The following is a 19,635-nucleotide window of genomic DNA, read 5'->3' as shown; positions in this document are numbered from 1 at the left end:
TTCTGATTATGTGGAGCCTACAGGCACAGAAGTTATTGTTATAGTGGAAACAAAATGTATTAAGTTAAGAAAAATGCCGGATAAACCCCAGCGTCCTCTTGATAACTTGATAATAACTCAAGATGGATTAATCAAGAAATTATTTTCTTTTTTTTCTCTCGATCACAATAAATAAGTGAATACACTACCATTCGACATTTTGTGTTGGTAAGAAGGGTTGGTTTAATGTCTAAGATCAAGCATACATAACAATATCAGTTCTGTCAAATCGATTAATCATGATTAATCTCATCTACTGTAACATAAGTTTTAGTTTACATAATATATGTGTGTATATACAGGTGAAACTCGAAAAATTAGAATTGGCGTGCAAAAGTTCATTTATTTCAGTAATTCAACTTAAAGTAACAACAGGTCGTTTTTTGCTCTCGGGCTCCCCCTACAGTTGGGAAACAGTATTGTCCTCTACTACTGTCGTAAACTCTGTCATCCTACATGCACGAGCAATTGTTGACAACCAGGATAGCCCTGAACACTGTAGGAGGAGGTCACATGCAGGTGTTCTGCTTGCGTCGCGTGTGAAATGTCTTCATCCCAGGTACAGTGGCATATATTTCAGCATGTCATATGAATATAATTTCATGGGTTTTATTTTTTTTCTAACGACAAATGATCGCGATGCTCACGTTTACAAGCCAGCGTCATTATAGTAGCCTAGTCTATTGGTTACCGTTTTACTGGATCTATATGATACTTCAATGCAATGTTTGAGTGGTTGATAATAACCATATATCGTCAATATTATAATATCAAGCTACCATAAATGAATCTGCAAATTTTACAAATCGATTTGCATTATAGCTTGAGGCAAGACAAATAAACAAATATCACAGACATGTTAGGTATCCTAAAATATGATTTTATTAATAATCTTCCTCCTTTCTTTGTACATGTTGAGTAGACTACACTTTTTAGGTCAAACATTTGCTATTTGCATTTCATCGATTGCAAAGTTCAAATCAGAACGAGAATACTAGCGATAGCTAACCATCAAAAACTAGAATATCGTTTACTAGCTACCAGATTGATAATTCGCTACTACTCTAGCGAATTAGAGAGGTTAGAGAGAGGCATTCTTTTTTCGATGGGGCGTTCGATGCTCCCTGCACACGCAAGGTCTCTCGCTCGCTTTCTCTCTCTGCCGTCCGCGCGCGTTGGAGCACAGTCTCTGTCTCGCGTGCGCGCTCGCTCTAGATTCCGGGAGATTTGAACTAATTTGCGGTATAACTTGTCGATCACGAGTGGCTCAACAGGTCGATCTATAGATAAACTCATCTTTCAGGGATTTGACCGACCGGGTTGACAATTTGGCGTGAGAAACCGGGGGTGTGGCGTACGTGTGAGCGTGTGAAACCAATCAAATGCGGGTGTCTCACGGCCAATGCGTGAGAGTTGGCAGCTCTGCAATGTTGATCCTCGTTCTGCCTTTAACGCGATCACTTTCTCTTTTTCTCTTTTTGCTTTGCTCCGATAAAACCTTTGCTTTCTTGTTTTTCTGTGCTGCTTCGGCCATGACTATAACATTTGGCTCGCAAGTCCGATTTTAAGGAAGTGGGGGTGGGGGTGGAAGTGACGTATATGCCGTAAAGCAGTCGAATTTTGTAGTTCTCTTTGTTCGCCGGTTACTACCCGAAACCCGAAGTTTAAAAGTACGATTAAAAACGCTACAGACCCCGTCAGGCTATGGCAGACGTGTCATTCAACCTATTGTAAGTCGATGTACCATCACAAGAGACTTGGAAATATATTATGAAGGTTGAAAAGTTACCTGTTGTTACTTTAAACGGTGAAACTAATATATTATATAGACTCATTACATGCAAAGTGAGATATTTCAAGCCTTTATTTGTTATAATTTTGATGATTATGGCTCACAGCTTATAAAAACCCGAAAATTCATAGCTGTAAGCCATAATCATAAAAAATATAACAAATAAAGCCTTGAAATGTCTCACTTTGCATGAAATTAGTCTATATAATATATTAGTTTCACCTTTTAAGTTGAATTACTTTATATACGAAATAAATAACTTTTGCACGAAATTCAAATTTTTCGAGTTTCACCTGTATATTATTATATTTTTATATTTATATGAAGTTTTATGAAACAAAGTTCGGGATGAGCACGTTCAGGTAATCAGCCAATCAGCACAAGAGGAAGCCGGTATAAATATAGCCTTCCCTCACCTCTGTCCCATGACAGTCTCACAGCATCCCTCCACCAGCCCATCACCTCACTCTCGGCTGGTTTCTATCCCAGTAAAGGGGGGGAGTACTCTGGGTTCGGGCCAATTTTCGAGCCCTCTCCCGGACAGCACGCCAAATACGCATAAATTACTACATCTGATTTCATGTACGTGTGAACTTGCAAAATATATGTTTGTGTGTGCGCGTGTGTGTGTGTCTGTGTATAAATAATACATAGAAATATGTGTGTGTGTATATACAGTATATGTATACACACACACACTCATATATATATATATATATATAGTTGAAGAAAATGCTGACTTGATGCTCAAGAAAAATTCTTTGGTGCACAGTGTTCATTTAAAATTTTGTAACAATGTAAAAGTCTTTATTGTCACTAATGATTCATCTAATGTATTTTTGATGAAGGAAAGTAATCATTTTTAAAGAAAGGAATTAATATAACATTTCAACTATTGGTGTGATTCTGGGATTGGACAATCTGTTTGTCTGACCAATGACACTAGGATATAAGCACTAGGATTGTTCTATGACTAGTACCAATGAGAGAATATTTTTACCTGTAGCAGAAGCGCTTTCTCCACAACCTCCTGGGTCTTAGCTATCAGCCTCCGCTGCAGACAATGAATCTTCTGAATCAATTCGAAGGTGCTTGGATCAGTTTCCTAAACAGAAAGAGAGATTTTAGAAGCAAAATCTAACTGTTTTGGAAGACCTCATTGATAATACGACTGTTTCGGCAACAAGCCAGTGTAAGCTCATACCGATATTTTTCTCCAGTGGTGTACATTCATGGGATTGTTGAGCTCATCTTCCAGAGCACGACATCTTGTCCTCTCTTTCTGCAACTCCCTCTGCATATGAAACACTTCCTGTCTGCCATCAGAACAAAAAGCACACCGGTAAAGTAACTCTGGCTCTGGTTTTCAGGCCGTAATAAAAGCAACAATAACCTACTAATTTATAGGCAGTCATTTAAAGTCCCCTGCATTCTGGCAGGACGTAACAGCACTTTGAAAAATGAATTTGAACGAGAGGATATAAAGGGCTGCAATTCACTTATTTACTTATGCATCACAACAGGCACAAACAGGGAAATGCAAACAAGAGGGTGAATGGGAGTGAGTGGGAGAAACAAATCTCTTGGATATCATATCGACAGGTTATGGCTCACAACATAATCCTAGCTGACCTTTTCATCTCTGCGCCAAGCTTGTTTGAAAAGACAAGTAAGCTTTTCTCTAGATGTACATGCAGGATGCATTCTATCATTCTGAGCTGCTTTATGGTTGGTCTATGTACACATTTTCTGCGTAGTCTCGCTGTTTATACGGTTAAAGCCGGCATGAAATGGAAGTTGTGATTGTCTTTTTTCCCTATTGTGAAAAATCTGAGTGAAACGGCTTCTTGAACAAGCAAAAATGTAGGGTGTCCATCTGGAATTGATTGAATTGTTGTTGTTTCCTATTACTGTGATCTCATGTGAGTGACAGGTATAAAACATAAGAATTATCCATTTTGATTTTGAGGGGACTTTAATTCTGGTTTCAAAGCTAGTTTTTCGAAGAACATTTGAGCAGAGTGTTCACCACCACAATGACATGTTGTGGATGGTTGCCAGTGCTTTGCTACACAGTTGCTGATGTTTTGAGAGGTTGCTTTTGAGAGATGGCTTGGGTCCCTCCCTCAATGCAAGTTCCCTCTTTCATCTTTTTTATTGTCCGCCAGTAAACTGTAAGTCTGATCATGAAGAAAAGAAATAATGAACCTCACCTTAGCTAGTGCGACTATAAATGGACCAATCAAAAAAACTTGGGGTTGGGACTAGCGGTTCAAGTATCCTGAGTGTTTACTGTAATTTTTGTCTGTTACAGTGTCTGATGCTGAAGTAATCATGGACAACTGGCAAAAAGATCTCTGCATTCTGCTCTGTTTTGTTGCATTTCACCCACCTGTTATTTCTCACAACATTGTACCACGTATGTACGCTACCCTACAGTTCAATCTCCACATCATCTACAGTAGTAACTTGAGCAGAATGTTCACATCATAAAAGCAATTTCTCATTCATTTGAACAAATTGTAAATGCTTTGATATATTCATGCAATTTATTTTGTATAGTTGTCTGCTGTTTCCTACATTATCAATTGCAATTGTCATGCCCTGAGGATGGTCTTTTGACCGAAAGCTTGGTTTATTAAATTTACTTTAAGGATTTGAGTGTGCGGACAGTTTATTTATTGAGATCTTACGTCTTGTGTGTCTGGCACCTTGAAGATTGTGAGTGCGGAGTAACTCCTTCAAAAAATAATGTCATGTTTCTTAAAATGTATTATACTCGTTCTCTGTTAAAGTCTTACCCCCCAAAACATCTAGGCATTAGTTCATTCCACAAGTCATTAAATGCAAAATGGTTGAACTAGTTGTCATAATGTGTCAAGTACACTGCCAGGGTATATATATGGGTATTTGATTGGATCATTATTGCAATGATTATTATGTTTCTAGCATGTTATATGTTTTGCAACAGTTCTTTACCCTAACTGATGGAGTGAGAAGCTTTTCATTTCTTAAACAACCATGTAGGACAATACACTCTTGCAAAAAAAATTATACGACTCTTGATGGAATTAACATCTCAACATTTCTTTCCATCAAGAGGTAAGTCAATTTTTGCTCAAGATCTTGTATTGACAATGCAAGAGTCCAGCACTCTGCAAAGTCTCCTCCAGCACATGCCAAAGACTTTCAATGAAATTGAAAATGATTCCTTCATGGTCCCTCCCAATAATTCTTTCACAATTTGAGCCTGATGAATCTTGACATTGTCATCCTAGAATATGGCCATGATGTGTTTTCCTACATGGTTGTTTAAGAAATGAAAAGCTACACACTCCATCAATCAGGGTTAGAAGAACTGTTTCCAAATATATATCATGCTAGAAACATAATCGCGGCAATAATTATCCAATCATAGACTCTTACGCATTTGCCTATTTAAATCCAAACAGCGACTTATTTTTGGCTGGGCAGTGTATATGTTCTATACATTTTTCAGAGGTGAATCTGGAATTTCACTAATGAAGGGGAATGCAATGAATTAGACCAACCAATGATCAACCAGTTCTCAATCATGACCTTACAATGGCTGACGTGGGTCGAATGGTGCAACCGAATGTTTGGAAAACAACCGTTTCCACAATCATTCAAGAATTCCGTAGACAGAACAGGCATGTATTTCTATGTGCTATGTAATACTGTATTCTTACTTACTGTAATGCTTCATATTACACTTGCATTTTACAGTACATAGTAAATACACTTATTACAGATCCATACAATATCATAATCACACAAGCATGCATAGACATTTATAAAGTATTTATATTGTCTTTTTCTTTTATGTATCGCAATGACATTTTACTGTAATTTGTTGAAAGACCAACAGTAAAAGGGCAACTGTGAATCCTGTCAAGTCTCTTGCAATCAATATCCCATTTACAGTAATGGGTCACTTTGTACTGTTAAAATACAGAAAAAAGTGCAGTCTTGTGCATTTTCAATCATTGTCATCAAAATCGTAGCCATACTTTACATCTGAAAACACTGACAGAGTACACTGTTATATTGACAACGTGGCTAAACATTTTAACTCTCTTGTTTGTGAAAAATGACACAAGGACTTGTCATTTTCATGGCACTGATATGTTCATTGATATAAAAACTTACTTTTGTGAGATGAACTAAGGACTTTGAGCAACTTACAGGCTTTTGCAGGTTGTGATTTTTGTACGAATGTATTCGAGAAACGAACTTACTGGTTTGCAAGTGTTAAGGAGGATGCAAGAAATGCACCAAACCGACAGAAAACCTGTAATGCAAGTCCAGCCACTGCCAGCATGTTCACTGGGTGCTCTGCAGTGATTCAACTCTGCAAATAAACAACTTGAAAGCTCCATCAGCAAACCTATTAGCACTAGTGGCTTGCCAGAGTCTGGGAAAAGCAAATTACACTATTTCAGCCACAATAGAAAAGCCTCTTGAAAATAAATAAATAACAAAATCATCTGGGCACACATGCACACACACAAACCATCTTCTTGGCAGAAAAAAAAAGGCAAAAAAGTGGATGAAAGGGGGATAAAATAAGAAAGATATGACAGATTGTGAGGTCATTTTATTTAATATTTTGTCAAGTGTGTGGTTATGTCCCCTTGTAATCTTTAAACAAAGTAACTTCCCCTCTCTCTTGAGGGCGGGACAACCTGTCACTCACATGAGTTCGCAACAATAGCAAACCACAACCGTTCAAACAATTCCCAATAGACAAAATCAAGTCCCGCCCTACATTTTTTCTTGTTTGAGAAGCAGTTTCACTCAAGTGGCTAAAAAAAAAACTATTGCAACCTTCGTTTCATGTCAAATTGAAACAAACACTGTTAAAACACCAAATCTTTTTGATGGTATAGTAACTTTCAGTAAGAATAAATTACATTGTTTTTATTTTATTTTTGTATATCCTGAAACCATAAAAAAAAAAAAACTTTAACGTTTCTTTAAGGGGGGTTTAGCCCTTGTATCCTAGAGATGACAGAGCTGTAACCAACCGAGCACTAAACCGAAATGATACGATACTCCGTTTAAACCAGGGGTCTCAAACTCGCGGCCCGTGGCCCCCTACTTGACATTAAAGTGTAATGTTAGTGCGGCCCGTCGTTGCGTGTGCCGCGTTTTAAATGGGCTACCATACGGTGGGTTTGTTGTCAATAGTTGCCATAGACAACCGCTAAGTACAAACATACTGCGCGCCTGGAAAAAATGAGCGCGTCGCTTCAATTATGAGCGCGCTTGCCGCGCACGCGCACCTACATTTGAAATAACGAACTTGAGCGCGCAAAATATGTGAGCGCGATATGTGAACTGCCCCTTGTCGAGCTACCACCAATCAGGCCGCGAGCTACTGGTAGCTCGCGAGCGACATGTTGGAGAGAGACCCTGCTTTAAAACAATGTGAGAATAATCATTTTGAGCTTGTAATATGTGTCCAACAGGTTGATAAGAAGGTTTGCTTTGATTTGTGCAAATTCAGTAGCCTAATTTGCCTGAGACACTATACATGTGTAGAAAGAATTCAATAAGACGGGCAGACATGACTGCAAATATTTGTATTTCAAAAGCAATAATTGTTTTTCTAAGTAAATAATAAAAGGAAATGTGCCTTCCAAAAAAACATTCAATATCATTAATGTGTTGTATAAAGAAAATAAAAAGGACATAAGCAAATATAAATATTACAAATATGTGTTATAGACAAAGAAAGTTTGTAAAATGAACTTTAACTGTCAGAAGGACAGCTCATGAAGAACCAATCATGTACAGAAAGGAATGTTCAAATTCAGAGGAACAGTTCAGAAGAAACGTTAATAATAAAGATTGAGAAGATTGGATCAGTTGTGCTCCTTTTTTGGAATACTTGAATACTATTTTTTCTGGAATACTTGATGCGGCCCAGCCTGACCCAGACTCTACCTCCAGCGGCCCCCAGTTAAGTTGAGTTTGAGACCCCTGGTTTAAACAGTATGTCCTAGAACTTTTTTCTCTGAAGCAACGGAGAGAGATGGGTGATGAAAACGCACAGCTCATTTACCTGAGTGCAATGCAGGTTGAGTTTATGATGGTGTTAGCGATTAGCATCAGTAAGTCATTTCCTTTGAGGGGAAAAATACGCTATTACTAAAATCTTCAGTGTAGTGTCTTTTCATCTGGCAATGCAAGTAAATTGGAGAGGTTTTTGAAACCGCTGTTGTGCTAAGACGACGGTAAGATTGCTTCTAAAAGCATGGATTGATTTCTCAAGACCTACAAGGTCTTTTTAGTCGTTGATGATTCAGACAAAAGCAATGTTGTTAGTGTTAGCAATGTTTGAGGGAGAAAAATTTGCTGTTTGCATGCCTGTCATCTTTATAACCATCATATTGACTCTGTTGCAAAACCTACTGAGCTACCTAAGGAGACAGTATGTTAAGGTGGCTGATGTGCTCCTCACGCAAAGCCTGTTTTAGATGGTAAGAACTTCATTTAGCTGCGCATGAACAAACAAGCTCAGCGAAAATATAAGTTTGAGAGGATGGATGATGAATGGTTAATAGAAATGCTTATTATAAATGCTTTACATTTAACATGTAAATTATAATTAAAAACTGTTTAGTGTAAATTATTTTAGCCTACCTAATATTTGTAGGCTATTTGTTATACTTAACAACATCCTAATGTCAAATTCAATTGCGAGTCGACTTGCCCACCACGTCGTGCGTGATGTACGTTAGAGTGGAAGCTCTCCATTACATATCATGTGTTCATATTTAGGGCCTAAACTGAGTCTCGATCCATTCGACCGTAAGTGGAATGTGAAGTGGACTTCACAGGGTATTTCGCTATCTTAAGTGAGATTCCAATCCGAATATGTTCAGTTCGAAGGGCACTGCAAATGGCATAGGGAATAAGGGAACATCGATACATCACTTCACAGTAAGGCCGTGTGTCCACCAAAGCGTTTTTCCACGCGCCTGGCGTATGTTTTCAATTGTTTTCAATGGGAGCGCCGGATTTTTAGAACGCCATGAGCGCAACGAGGCGCTGGACTTTTTTTCACGCTGAAGCGCAGAGAGCTCGGCGTTTTTACTGGTCGTCGAGAGTTGAAAAATGTTCAACTTTGGGTAAAACGCAGCGCTCATCACTGTCACTTTTACAATGGATATTCTGTATCATAGCAACAAAACGTCTCAACGGAAAAAACGCTGCGCTGCCAAAACGCTCTCAAGCGCCCACAGCTAGGCGTTTTCAGCAGAGCGTCTAGCGTTTTCAGCTGGCTAAAAACGCTTTGGTGGACACACGGCCTACAGTAAGTGGGGAGCGAAAATCACCCAACTGTCATTGTGCAGCGCATCACCAGAACTAACCATAGAGCGGAGCCGTTGGAAGAGACTTTCAATTTTAAAATGAACATTAGTGAACGGCTCTGAGTTTACATAGGCATTTGAGAATTCATAAATAGTGTTGTTGTTATTATTATACAAATTAGAGTATTTGAATGGATGAATGGTTAGGGTGATGAGTGTTACATTTCCATAGTCTATTGTGTGAATATATAAATAAATGAAAAGTTTTGAGAAGCAGCATTAGCGTTTTTTAACAAATCATTTGAATAAATGATTCAGTGATTAATTCACAAAGAAAGTCATGTCGGTGTACTGATGTATTGTTCAGAAAGAGTTACTGGAAATTCCCATTAATGCACAGATGGACCATGTCTAGAATGCGCAAACAAAATGTATACATACTGTATTTGAATGTTCATAAATTCAATTCTAACATTCCTGCGTTATTAAGACCAACTTAATCAAGAAAACAGCTTTTAATGAGGCCTATTCTGTATGTCCTTCAAAACAGAAATCTTTTTTTGGAATGCAAATGGTAAGCCAAGATTGCCAGCACTACTTCCAAACATTTATCAGGTGAGCAGAAGAATTCTTTCAGGGATAACTGATCACTCTGCTCAAGACAGGTCTAATCCGACCCTGAAACACAGAAACTTTCTTCATGTTGCACTTCGATTACTCTAGTGCTTGATATAAGTTTATGTCTGGGAAATCCAGCACTTCTGGAAGCCAGCATCTTTTCCTGGAGCTTTAATAAAATACTTTTAGTTGCACTCAGTTTGATCTGTTCCAAATAAAAGCGTCTTAGCTTTGTGTGCATTCAAATACATGGCTGTTTTTCTCCACTCAAAGGATATACTACATATACGACAGAGAATACTGTAACATAAAATGTAACACAAGAGCAGACAGTAATTACTGACATCAGTGCTCATATTAATCTTAGTCAATGGTCATTTTACTGCACCTTACAAAGAACAATAGAGCCTTGAAAGAATTTCCTGTCCAGATTGGGGGAAATAAAAGCAGCCTTTTGCTGGCTTTGGCCTTAATTTATGCATTTTAATTGTGTTTTTGGCAAAGCTTTTGTTTCCCTTTCAAGGGAACTTCGAGCTGCGTTTGAGACGCGGTGGGAACGCTCTGCGTGATTGCGTCATGAAGCACGTGTAAAATCAGTCCAATGGAAGCCCGATACGTCATGGGTGACGTCATAGACCAGGAAACTATAAATCACCCTTGAAAACAGACCGCGACAGCTTCTGTAGTCTTCAGCAAGCGCTCTCTGTGATTCTGTCCTTGTCTATTTATTGTTGTTTGTCAAGCCCAATATATATATCACTATCTATCATTATGGCGAGCAAAGCAATATTATAGACGTTGTGTTGTTCCCTGCCCTCGTTACATCACGGGTGGGGACACACATCAGCTTTTTGTTGCTGTTTGGGAGTGGAGCATGCAACAGTCATTTCTCGAGGGATCTGACTGTGCATTGCGAGAAGCTGTCCGTGAGGACGCTCCGCTCTCGCCGGGCGTTCTTCGAGGAGGACGGTTCGGTTCGCGTTCCCCGAGCGGGTCTCTCTGTTGCCGAGGCTCGGAGACGGCTCGTATTTCGGGGTTCGAAAACGGATCTGACAGCGGGGGTTGGGACGGGCTCCGCCCTTTCTCAGCTTTCACATGCCAGATCTAGTGTGCTGCGATTTCCAGTTCCGAGGAATTGGTATCGTTAGTGTTTTGTTTAAAAAGAAAGAAAACAAATACAAATCTTTATAAAAAGGCAGATGTTTGAGTTTTCAATGAATACATTTTCCAGCTCATAACTCTGTTGAATAAAGAGGAGCTTTTTTAAAGAAAAAAAGGAGGTTTTATCTAGTGCTGTTGCCAGTTAAATATTTACTGGCCAGCTGAACATTATGAGATTGAAAATAAAGAAGAGTTTGTTAGATGAACTGTATCTTAAAACAGGGAAACTCTGTATCTCAGCCTCCTCGTCGGGGACTGTGGTTTTTCCCTATCTCCACACTGAGGTGTCGAGATTGTGGAATAAACCGGTTTGTATTTTATGTGTTTAATCCCCAGATGTCTGACTATAGTAATGTTTGGGTATTAAGTATCATAGTATGACATTGCCTCGGGTTAAAGAGACGCTTGCGAGCTTTCTCTCTCCCGAGTCGGCGTTATCGTTATTAACCCCGACGTTACCCACCAGCCATCTTAATAATGAATACATTTTTATTAGGCAGCGCTGGTGGGTAGAGTATATAAGGACATGGATGAATGTGAGGGGCGACTCTCTGAGGAGGGTCGCAGCGCTGCCAGTTCGGTTGTTTCCTGCTGGTGGCCGCAGAGTGAAATATATGTATATATATATAAGTTTTTCTGATATAAAGATAAAGGAAAATAAAGATATAATTATGTCTGTTCTTCTGGACGCTCCGCTTTCAAGAAAACTAAGAAATAAACCATTCAGCGGTGTTCCAGAGGTTTCTTCCTCACCAATCTAATGTTCCTGAGAACTATTATGCTCCTCTCAGCACAAAGTGCAAAACAGAGCGTCGCCATTCGGGCTCCTCCGCAATTGAGGGGTACCTGGGTGGCGGTCGCAGTCTAGCCAGTTAGAGACATGCAAGATCTGAGGACTGTTTTATCTCTAAAATAGCTTTGACAAAGGAGAAGCCCTGACGCCGAGGCGATCTGGCTTCTAAGGGTGGTCCCCTCTGGGGTAGGGACGGTTTTGAGAAATCGTTTCTCCTCAGCACCCTTTGGGGTGCGACTCTCTGAGGAGGGTCGCAGTACTGCCAGTTCGGTTTCCCTGCCGGTTCGCCGTTTCAGGGCACCAAGGTGTCAGTGTCCCCAAACGAGCCTTCAAATAAGAAAAAAGAAGAGCAGTCAGTTCGGTTTCCCTGCCGGTTCGCCGTTTCAGGGCGCCGAAGTGCCTGCTTTTTTCAACGATCCTCCGAGGAGGGTCGTAGGAACTAAGCTAGTTAGAGGTAGGCAAGATCTGAGGACTGTCATCATCTCTAATAAAGCTTAGACAAGAAGTCCTGTCGCAAGAAAACGAGGCTATCAGGCTTCTGAGGGCTCCTCCGGGGCAGGGACGGTTTTGAGAAATCGTTTCTCCTCGGCGACCTCTGGGGTGCGACTCTCTGAGGAGGGTCGCAGCGCTGCCAGTTCGGTTGTTCCCTGCCGGTTCGCCGTTCAGGGCACCGAGGTGTCAGCGTCCCCATACGATCCTCCGAGGAGGATCGTAGAGCGGTCAGTTCGGTTGTTCCCTGCCGGTTCGCCGCTTCAGGGCACCGTAGTGACTGTTCAACCAAGGGACGGTTTTGAGAAATCGTTTTTCCTCTGGGGTGCAACTCTTTGAGGAGGGTTGCAGCGCTGCCAGTTCGGTTGTTCCCTGCCGGTTCGCCGTTCAGGGCACCGAGGTGTCAGCATCCCCATACGATCCTCTGAGGAGGGTCGTAGAATGGTCAGTTCGGTTGTTCCCTGCCGGTTCGCCGCTTCAGGGCGCCGTAGTGACTGTTCAAACAAATCCAGAGGCCAGTCTTGAGAGACTGGTTCCCCTAGTAAATTTCTGGCAGCGTGGAAACTACTGCCACATATTTCTCAGTGGGTCCTGCACACTATAGAAAAGGGTTTCAGAATTCAGTTCGGTTCTCGTTCGCCCAGATTTCTAGGGGTCCTCCTCTCATTGGTGGACCCCGAGCAGGCTTTGGTTATGGAGCAGGAAGTACTGTCACTTCTGCAAAAGGAGCTGTAGAAGGGGTTCCTCCTCCCAGCAGACAGCCATTACTTCATTGTTTCCGAAAGAGGATGAGGGAGGTTCCCGAGGTTTGCTTTCGGGGGCGAAGCGTACCATTATCGGGTTCTTCCATTCGGCCTAGGTTTATTACCCCACACCTTTACAGTATGCGTGGATGCAGCTCTGGCTCTTCTGAGACTCCAGGGCATTCGCGTATTATACTACATCAATGATTGGTTGTTCCTAGCTCAATCTGAGTTTATGGCAGTTCGGCATCGAGATGTCGTTCTGTCTCATTAAGGATGTTGGAGTTGCCTCTCAACGCCAAGAAGAGTGTGCTCTGAGGACCACTTTTCTAGGTGTAGCAATTCTTACAGCCGTAATGGGGTATATCTAGGCCAGTCACTCACTGTGAAACTGTTTCAGACGGGTGGGTCTCATGGCAGTTGCGTCCAACGTATTACTTTTGGCCTTCTGTTCATGAGACCCCTGCAGTGGTGGCTCAGGACCAAGGGGTTTTCTCCGAGGGGAAATACGTTTTCGCATGATCAAGGTCACGCGGCTTTGCCTTCGTGCTTCGGTCATGTGGAAGAACCTTGGTTCCTCGCCCAGGCCCAGTGTTGGGGGCTTCTTGTCGACGCATATTGCTATCGACGGATGCTTCCCTCACAAGTGGGGGCGATCATGAGTGGTTGCTCGGCGAATGGCGGACAACACACTGATGGTTTCGTATATCAGAGCAGATATCCTGTTGAGGCAGGGGCTGAGGCCCAGGGGATTGGAGACTTCACCCCGAGGTGGTGGAGCTTCTTAGGGAGAACTTTGGTCTAACTAAAGTCAAGTCGACCTTTCACATCGTTTGTACAACGCATTGCTCTATATGGTTCCCCCTCACGCAGCCAGCTCTTCTCGGACTGGATGCGATGGTGCAGGTGTGGCCGAGGCTGCACCTGTACGCATTTCCCCCGATATCTATGCTCCCGGAGGTTCTGGAGAGGGTTCGCCGGGAAGGGGCTCATCTGCTACTAGTAGCCCCATACTGGCCGACTCGAGTTTGGTTCTCGGACTTTGTCTCTTCTGGACGGCTCTCCCATGGAGATTCCGTTCAGGAGGGACCTGCTGTCCCAAGCAGGGGGCACGATATTTCACCCTCGACCGGAGTTGTGGAAACTGTGGGCCTGGCCTCTGAGGGGGCCAGGCTCATAGAATCCAGTCTCTCGACTGAGGTCGTTGAGACATTCTCCATTCCAGAGCTCCTTCCACGAGAAGACTGTATGCACTGAAATGGAAATTATTCTCCACCTGGTGTGGTGAGCGTCAGTTAGATCCTGTTAACTGCCCTGTTGGTTCAGTTCTCGATTTTCTGCAAGACCGTTTCTCTGCTGGATTATCTCCTTCCACCTTAAAAGTTTATGTGGCGGCTATTTCGGCCTATCATACCCCTCTGGGGGGTACTTCTTTTGGGAGAGATCCTCTGATTACTCGTTTTCTCCGTGGTACATTGAGGTTGAGACCTGCACTGCACTCTAGAGCACCGGCTTGGGATTTAGCCATTGTACTTGAGGGTCTGGCTCTGGCTCCCTTCGAGCCTATTGAAGAGGTTTCAGAAAAATTCCTCACTTTGAAAGCTTTATTTCTCCTTGCTATTTCATCTATCAAGATAATTGGAGATTTGCATGCCCTGTCGGTTGCTCCGTCATGTCTGGAATTTGCACCTGGTATGGTGAAAGCATTTCTATACCCTAGACCGGGTTATATTCCTAAGGTCCCAGTTAATGTTAGGGGCCCAATAGTGTTGCAGGCCTTTTATCCTCCACCTTTTAATACCCCAGATCAGGAACAACTGAACCTGTTATGTCCAGTTTGGGCATTGGATGCCTACGTTCACAGAGCTGCCCTGTGGCGTAAGTCAGAGCAGTTATTTGTATGTTTTGGGTCACTCAGAAGAGGGTGCCCTGCATCTAAACAGGTTATGAGCAAATGGATAGTTGAGGCTATATCATTGGCTTATGAAGCGGCCGGTCAGCCTTCACCTATGGCTGTACGGGCCCATTCTACAAGGAGTATGGCGGCCTCTACGGCCTTAATTTCGGGTGTTTCCCTTCTTGACATTTGTAATGCGGCAGGTTGGTCCTCTCCACATACATTTGTCAGGTTTTATGACCTTGACCTCTCCACTCCTGGGGCGAGGTTGCTTGCTTCTTAGTGTGCGCAAGGACTTCACACAGAACGGGCATTTGTCACTATGGCGTAGTGGGTATGGGGTTCCCACCGCGTCTCAAACGCAGCTCGAAGTTCCCTTGAAAGGGAACGTCTCAGGTTACGTATGTAACCCTGGTTCCCTGAGAGGGAACGAGACGCTGCGTTTGCCTGCCATACTTCCTGCATGCCCTGATCGACTTGCTTCAGACTTTTCAGAAGCTGTCGCGGTCTGTTTTCAAGGGTGATTTATAGTTTCCTGGTCTATGACGTCACCCATGACGTATCGGGCTTCCATTGGACTGATTTTACACGTGCTTCATGACGCAATCACGCAGAGCGTTCCCACCGCGTCTCAAACGCAGCGTCTCGTTCCCTCTCAGGGAACCAGGGTTACATACGTAACCTGAGACGTTTTCTGCTCTCACCATTCTCTCTTCTCAATTGTATTTTGCATAAATGCATCACTGTCCACTAAAAGAAAGCAAGCCATCCATCTTTCGACGTCAACAAATTAATTCTACTGTGGCAAATAAATAACTGATTTAGAATGGGGAAAAAAACATGCTTTATTTCAATATGGTTCTCTTAGTGTTCTCTAAGTGTATTCCTCTTTCTAGGGATATTTGCTGTTGTTTCGACTGAGATCTGCATGAAGATACGGAAGGCAGGGAAAAAGAGTGGGTTGGGGTATATAGATTGATTTATTCAGGAAGACAGGGTTGATATCAGGGACTTAAACTTTAATCAACACGCTTATAGAGTTCAGGACTCTCACCCACACACACACACACATTTCCCTGTGTTGCAGAACGAGTTATTTCCAGTTGCACCACACACATTTTTACATGCATTTGAGAAAAAAAGGCATAAAACAAAAGGCAATGATATCAAGAACTGGACTTGTTACTGTGTACAGGACCAACTATCATCAGCACTAGTGGTGCACGATATATCGGCCGCCGATATAATATCGGCCGATATGGTCAATTTTTTACACATCGGTATCGTTCCGATGTCAAAATAGGGCCGATGTGAACACTTCCACAAACAGCATACCATTCTAAAGCTACCGCAAGTGATTCTTTTGAACAACACACATAAAATGTCTCTATCACCTGACAGATATCACTGAAATGGGTGTCTTGAGATATCCCACCTGTCTCTGTGACAGCCCTGGGCTCTATAAGCAGCCAAAAAAAGAATGTGAACGCAGCTTGCATGTGTAAAAATAAGAAAATGTGGAGGTGTCTCTCTGCCAACTTCAACCAATAGAGTGATGGGCTGGTACTACCCGTTTAAACAATGGAGGATGGTGGGAGTGTTTGGGAAACCTGTTTGGAAACAATTGGAAAGAGCTGGTTTAGTGTGTGTTCACACTTGGCAGGTTTGGTTGGATTAAAATAAACTCTGTTGCGATTGCTCTGTTAGAGCGGTTAATTTGAATAAGTGTGGCAGCTGCCATCCGAACCCTGGTGCGCACCAAACATGTGGACCGAGACCCAGATCTTCAGCTTCCAGACCAACACTGGTGCGGTTCGCATTGTTTTGGATGTTCGGTAAGTTCAGTTGCAAAATATATGCATATATAAGTAAACCAGGACTAAAATCATTTTCTTTTTTGGTCCAGACCAATAGTCTAGAATTCAAGTTTTCTGGAATACTTGACTTTGATAGGGCAAATGCCAACTTTTTTGGAAAGTAATTCGCAACAAGTTGGATAATCTGCAGTCAATTGGCCATTATTGAAAAAAGAAAACTTCAGGATGATGCAAGACCCCTCTGCTTCGGGGATTATTTTGCAATAATGACTGTCTGACTGCATTTTATGCATTGCTTAGACTTTTTTTTTTTTTTTTTTTACTAAAAGCAAGCTGACATTTTTCTATCCCTCATTTAAATCAGAATTTTACCAGCTGCCAAGAACATGTGTAAAGACTGCATGCATAAAGCCCCTATTATCTGAGGGATTGCATCTTTGGCTTGTTTGATTGAGCAAAGCAGCCTATTATGGAATGTTACAAGTGAGGCTCAAGGTAGCTCAGCTAGCAGTTAGCCAATGCTACAGGAACGTTTATTTAATGCTTATGAAATATTCATGCTGATCTGAATGGAAGCGGATTACTGGTAATTCGTCTGTTAGAATGCCACTCAGCTGCTTTTTAAGTTGCCATCTATTGAGTCAGAGGATGCATGGGAGGAAGACATGCTTCACCTAGTACAACCAAATGTGGATTAAAGGAGTAGGATGACCATAAATCCATGTTTTTTCTTTTGTACACTTTTGTGTTAAAAAAGCCCACAAAGTGTACAATAGGCAGTACCATTTTTCAATACTGAATTATCCATGACATTAGACAATGCTTCAGAAATTATATTATATTATATTAATTGTTAATTATTGTTAATTATTATTATTTATGGTACCATGGTAGTTTTTAGCACCATGCCATGCAACCCTAGTGTGCAAAGTAGAGTAAATGTACTTTAGAGTTGTATGAGAGAGTATGATGCACCGTACTTCATCACATTTGACATGTTGCCACGTAATTTTCTCGTTTTTTAATTCATTGAAAATAACACATTTCAATGATATACTGGTTTCTGAACTAGAAATGTTCACGGTTAAAAGAGAAAATAGAGTAATAAAGAAAGAAAGGATGGAGGACAAGTGCTAGTGGGCACTGGTGTGAGGCAGATATGGAGGAAGAGAGAAAGAAAGAGAGCAGTCACAGAAATGTGCCTACAGCAGTACACATATAAAACAATGAGCTGTGATAGAGTCCAAGGACTCTGTCCAGAAATTGTGCCAGTGAGATAAAATGTCAAAGGTAAGATCTCCAAAACCCTCCCCACCCTCTCTCGCTCTCTCATTCTGTTTTTCTTTCTATTCCTTTCCACATTTCAAAAAAGCAATTATATAATGTTCCTCTAATGCAATAAAAACAGGGGGAATGGGGGGCGGGGGGGCGGGGGGGCGGGGGGGGGGGGGGGGTTCGAGAGCAGTAGAACATGTACTAATGCTCGTGTAAGAGCAGTTTTAATTGACGTGAAGTGCACGTAAGGGTAACCATGTGATTCAGGCAGAGTTAGCCAAACATAATTTATTTTGGAGTACGGGCTCTTTGAAATCATTTGAAATGGAAAGACCTCCTCATTACAGTAGACAAACACCCAACGTAATAATTTGCTTCAAAGCTGGATCAAAGAAAAAACTCACACACACACATAAACAAACACTTTCACATCATTGGTCCGTACTCTGTATTGTTCATTCCACTCAGTGATTTTATTATTCTAATGAATATTCTAGGCAAAGTGCAACAGAATTTAGTTCATTATGGAATGAATTATCATGGTCTCATTGGTATGAGAAAAATCAGTTCCATACATTTAATGTACTGTAACTCTCTGGGAAGCTACTTTGAAATTGTTGCTCCCCAAGCTGCAATTTACTCATAAAGTAGTTCTACTACAGTCAATCTGTCCATAAAAAAAAATGTGATAGTTACACCACAAACTACTAATACAAAGTAGTGAACTACATTGAAGCTATTTAAAGAAGGCCTGGGTGGTCAGAGTACCGGCAACATGTGAGAAGTGTCTGTATGCAAGAAAAAGTGAGGGTACGCTACAGATTAAAATATAGAAGTACTGGTGTGTACCAGCCCACTTCAAGCACTGATGACACATGATGACCTGGTGGGTGGAGTGAAATGTCTGAGAATGTATCTCGCTTTAATTTAAAATTGCATACATTATCATTATGTACATGAGCTTTGATTGCAATCTCTTTTGAGACGTAGAGTTCATTTGACTGTCATTATTAAGAAAATAGTTCCATTTACATTCCAATCATTCTCTCCCTCTATTGAGTGGAGGTTGAGACAAGTTTTCTTGGAACATTTGAGCACAGTTCTTATGAACCGGAGGAATTTTCGTCCATTTTTTATTCAGCTTCATTTGTGGTTGTGTATCGCGCAATTTAATAGCTAAGTGGCACAGAGGCAGGGAATTATTTATGACAGAATCACAAGCTTGTTGATAAGAGTTCAGGGGCCCATGACTTGACTAACTAACACAGTGGCGTCAAGTCAAAATCGTCACCCTTACACCTTCCACTTCAGTAGGTGACAACAACGGTACAGCAACTCTCCTCAGGTCACTCTAAAGGAATAGCTCCTATCTGAACTCTTTAGGATCTTTTTGGTGCGTCATTAATACATACTATTCTGAAATGTTACAAGATCTCTTACTATGAGATTCCTGGATATCTCTTTATGAAGTATGAGCGATTCCTTTGACACTACAAAGTAAACTCAGAAGTAAATTACTTTTCAAAAGTCTGAGGTCAGTAAGATATCTCTAAAGAAAAAAGTAGACACTTTATAGTTTTGAATGTTGTATCAAAAAATTATTTTAAAAGTCATTTTCAAGTATTTTAAGTTATTTCCGCTGCTATCAGAAAAAAAAAATGTGAGTGAACA

At 41.4% G+C, this 19,635-nt stretch overlaps 1 protein-coding gene across 1 annotated transcript in view; it reads right to left on the bottom strand.

Moving 5' to 3' along the window:
- cfap58 (cilia and flagella associated protein 58) overlaps positions 1-19,635 on the bottom strand; it is a 133,299-nt gene that overhangs the window by 44,439 nt on the left and 69,225 nt on the right. The window contains exons 14-15 of the mRNA XM_056237130.1: positions 3,036-3,147; positions 2,832-2,936 (exon numbers count right to left, since the gene is read on the bottom strand). Of these exons, the coding sequence (XP_056093105.1) occupies positions 2,832-2,936; positions 3,036-3,147 (217 nt within the window). The remainder of the gene's footprint in view (positions 1-2,831; positions 2,937-3,035; positions 3,148-19,635) is intronic.

The sequence above is a fragment of the Rhinichthys klamathensis genome, unplaced genomic scaffold (assembly GCF_029890125.1).
Source record: "Rhinichthys klamathensis goyatoka isolate OS25496 unplaced genomic scaffold, OSU_Roscu_1.1 h1tg000478l_1, whole genome shotgun sequence".
NCBI classification, from domain to species: domain Eukaryota; kingdom Metazoa; phylum Chordata; class Actinopteri; order Cypriniformes; family Leuciscidae; genus Rhinichthys; species Rhinichthys klamathensis.
The sequence above is the reverse complement of the archived record's forward strand: the minus strand, read 5'-3'. Positions and strand labels throughout refer to the sequence as shown.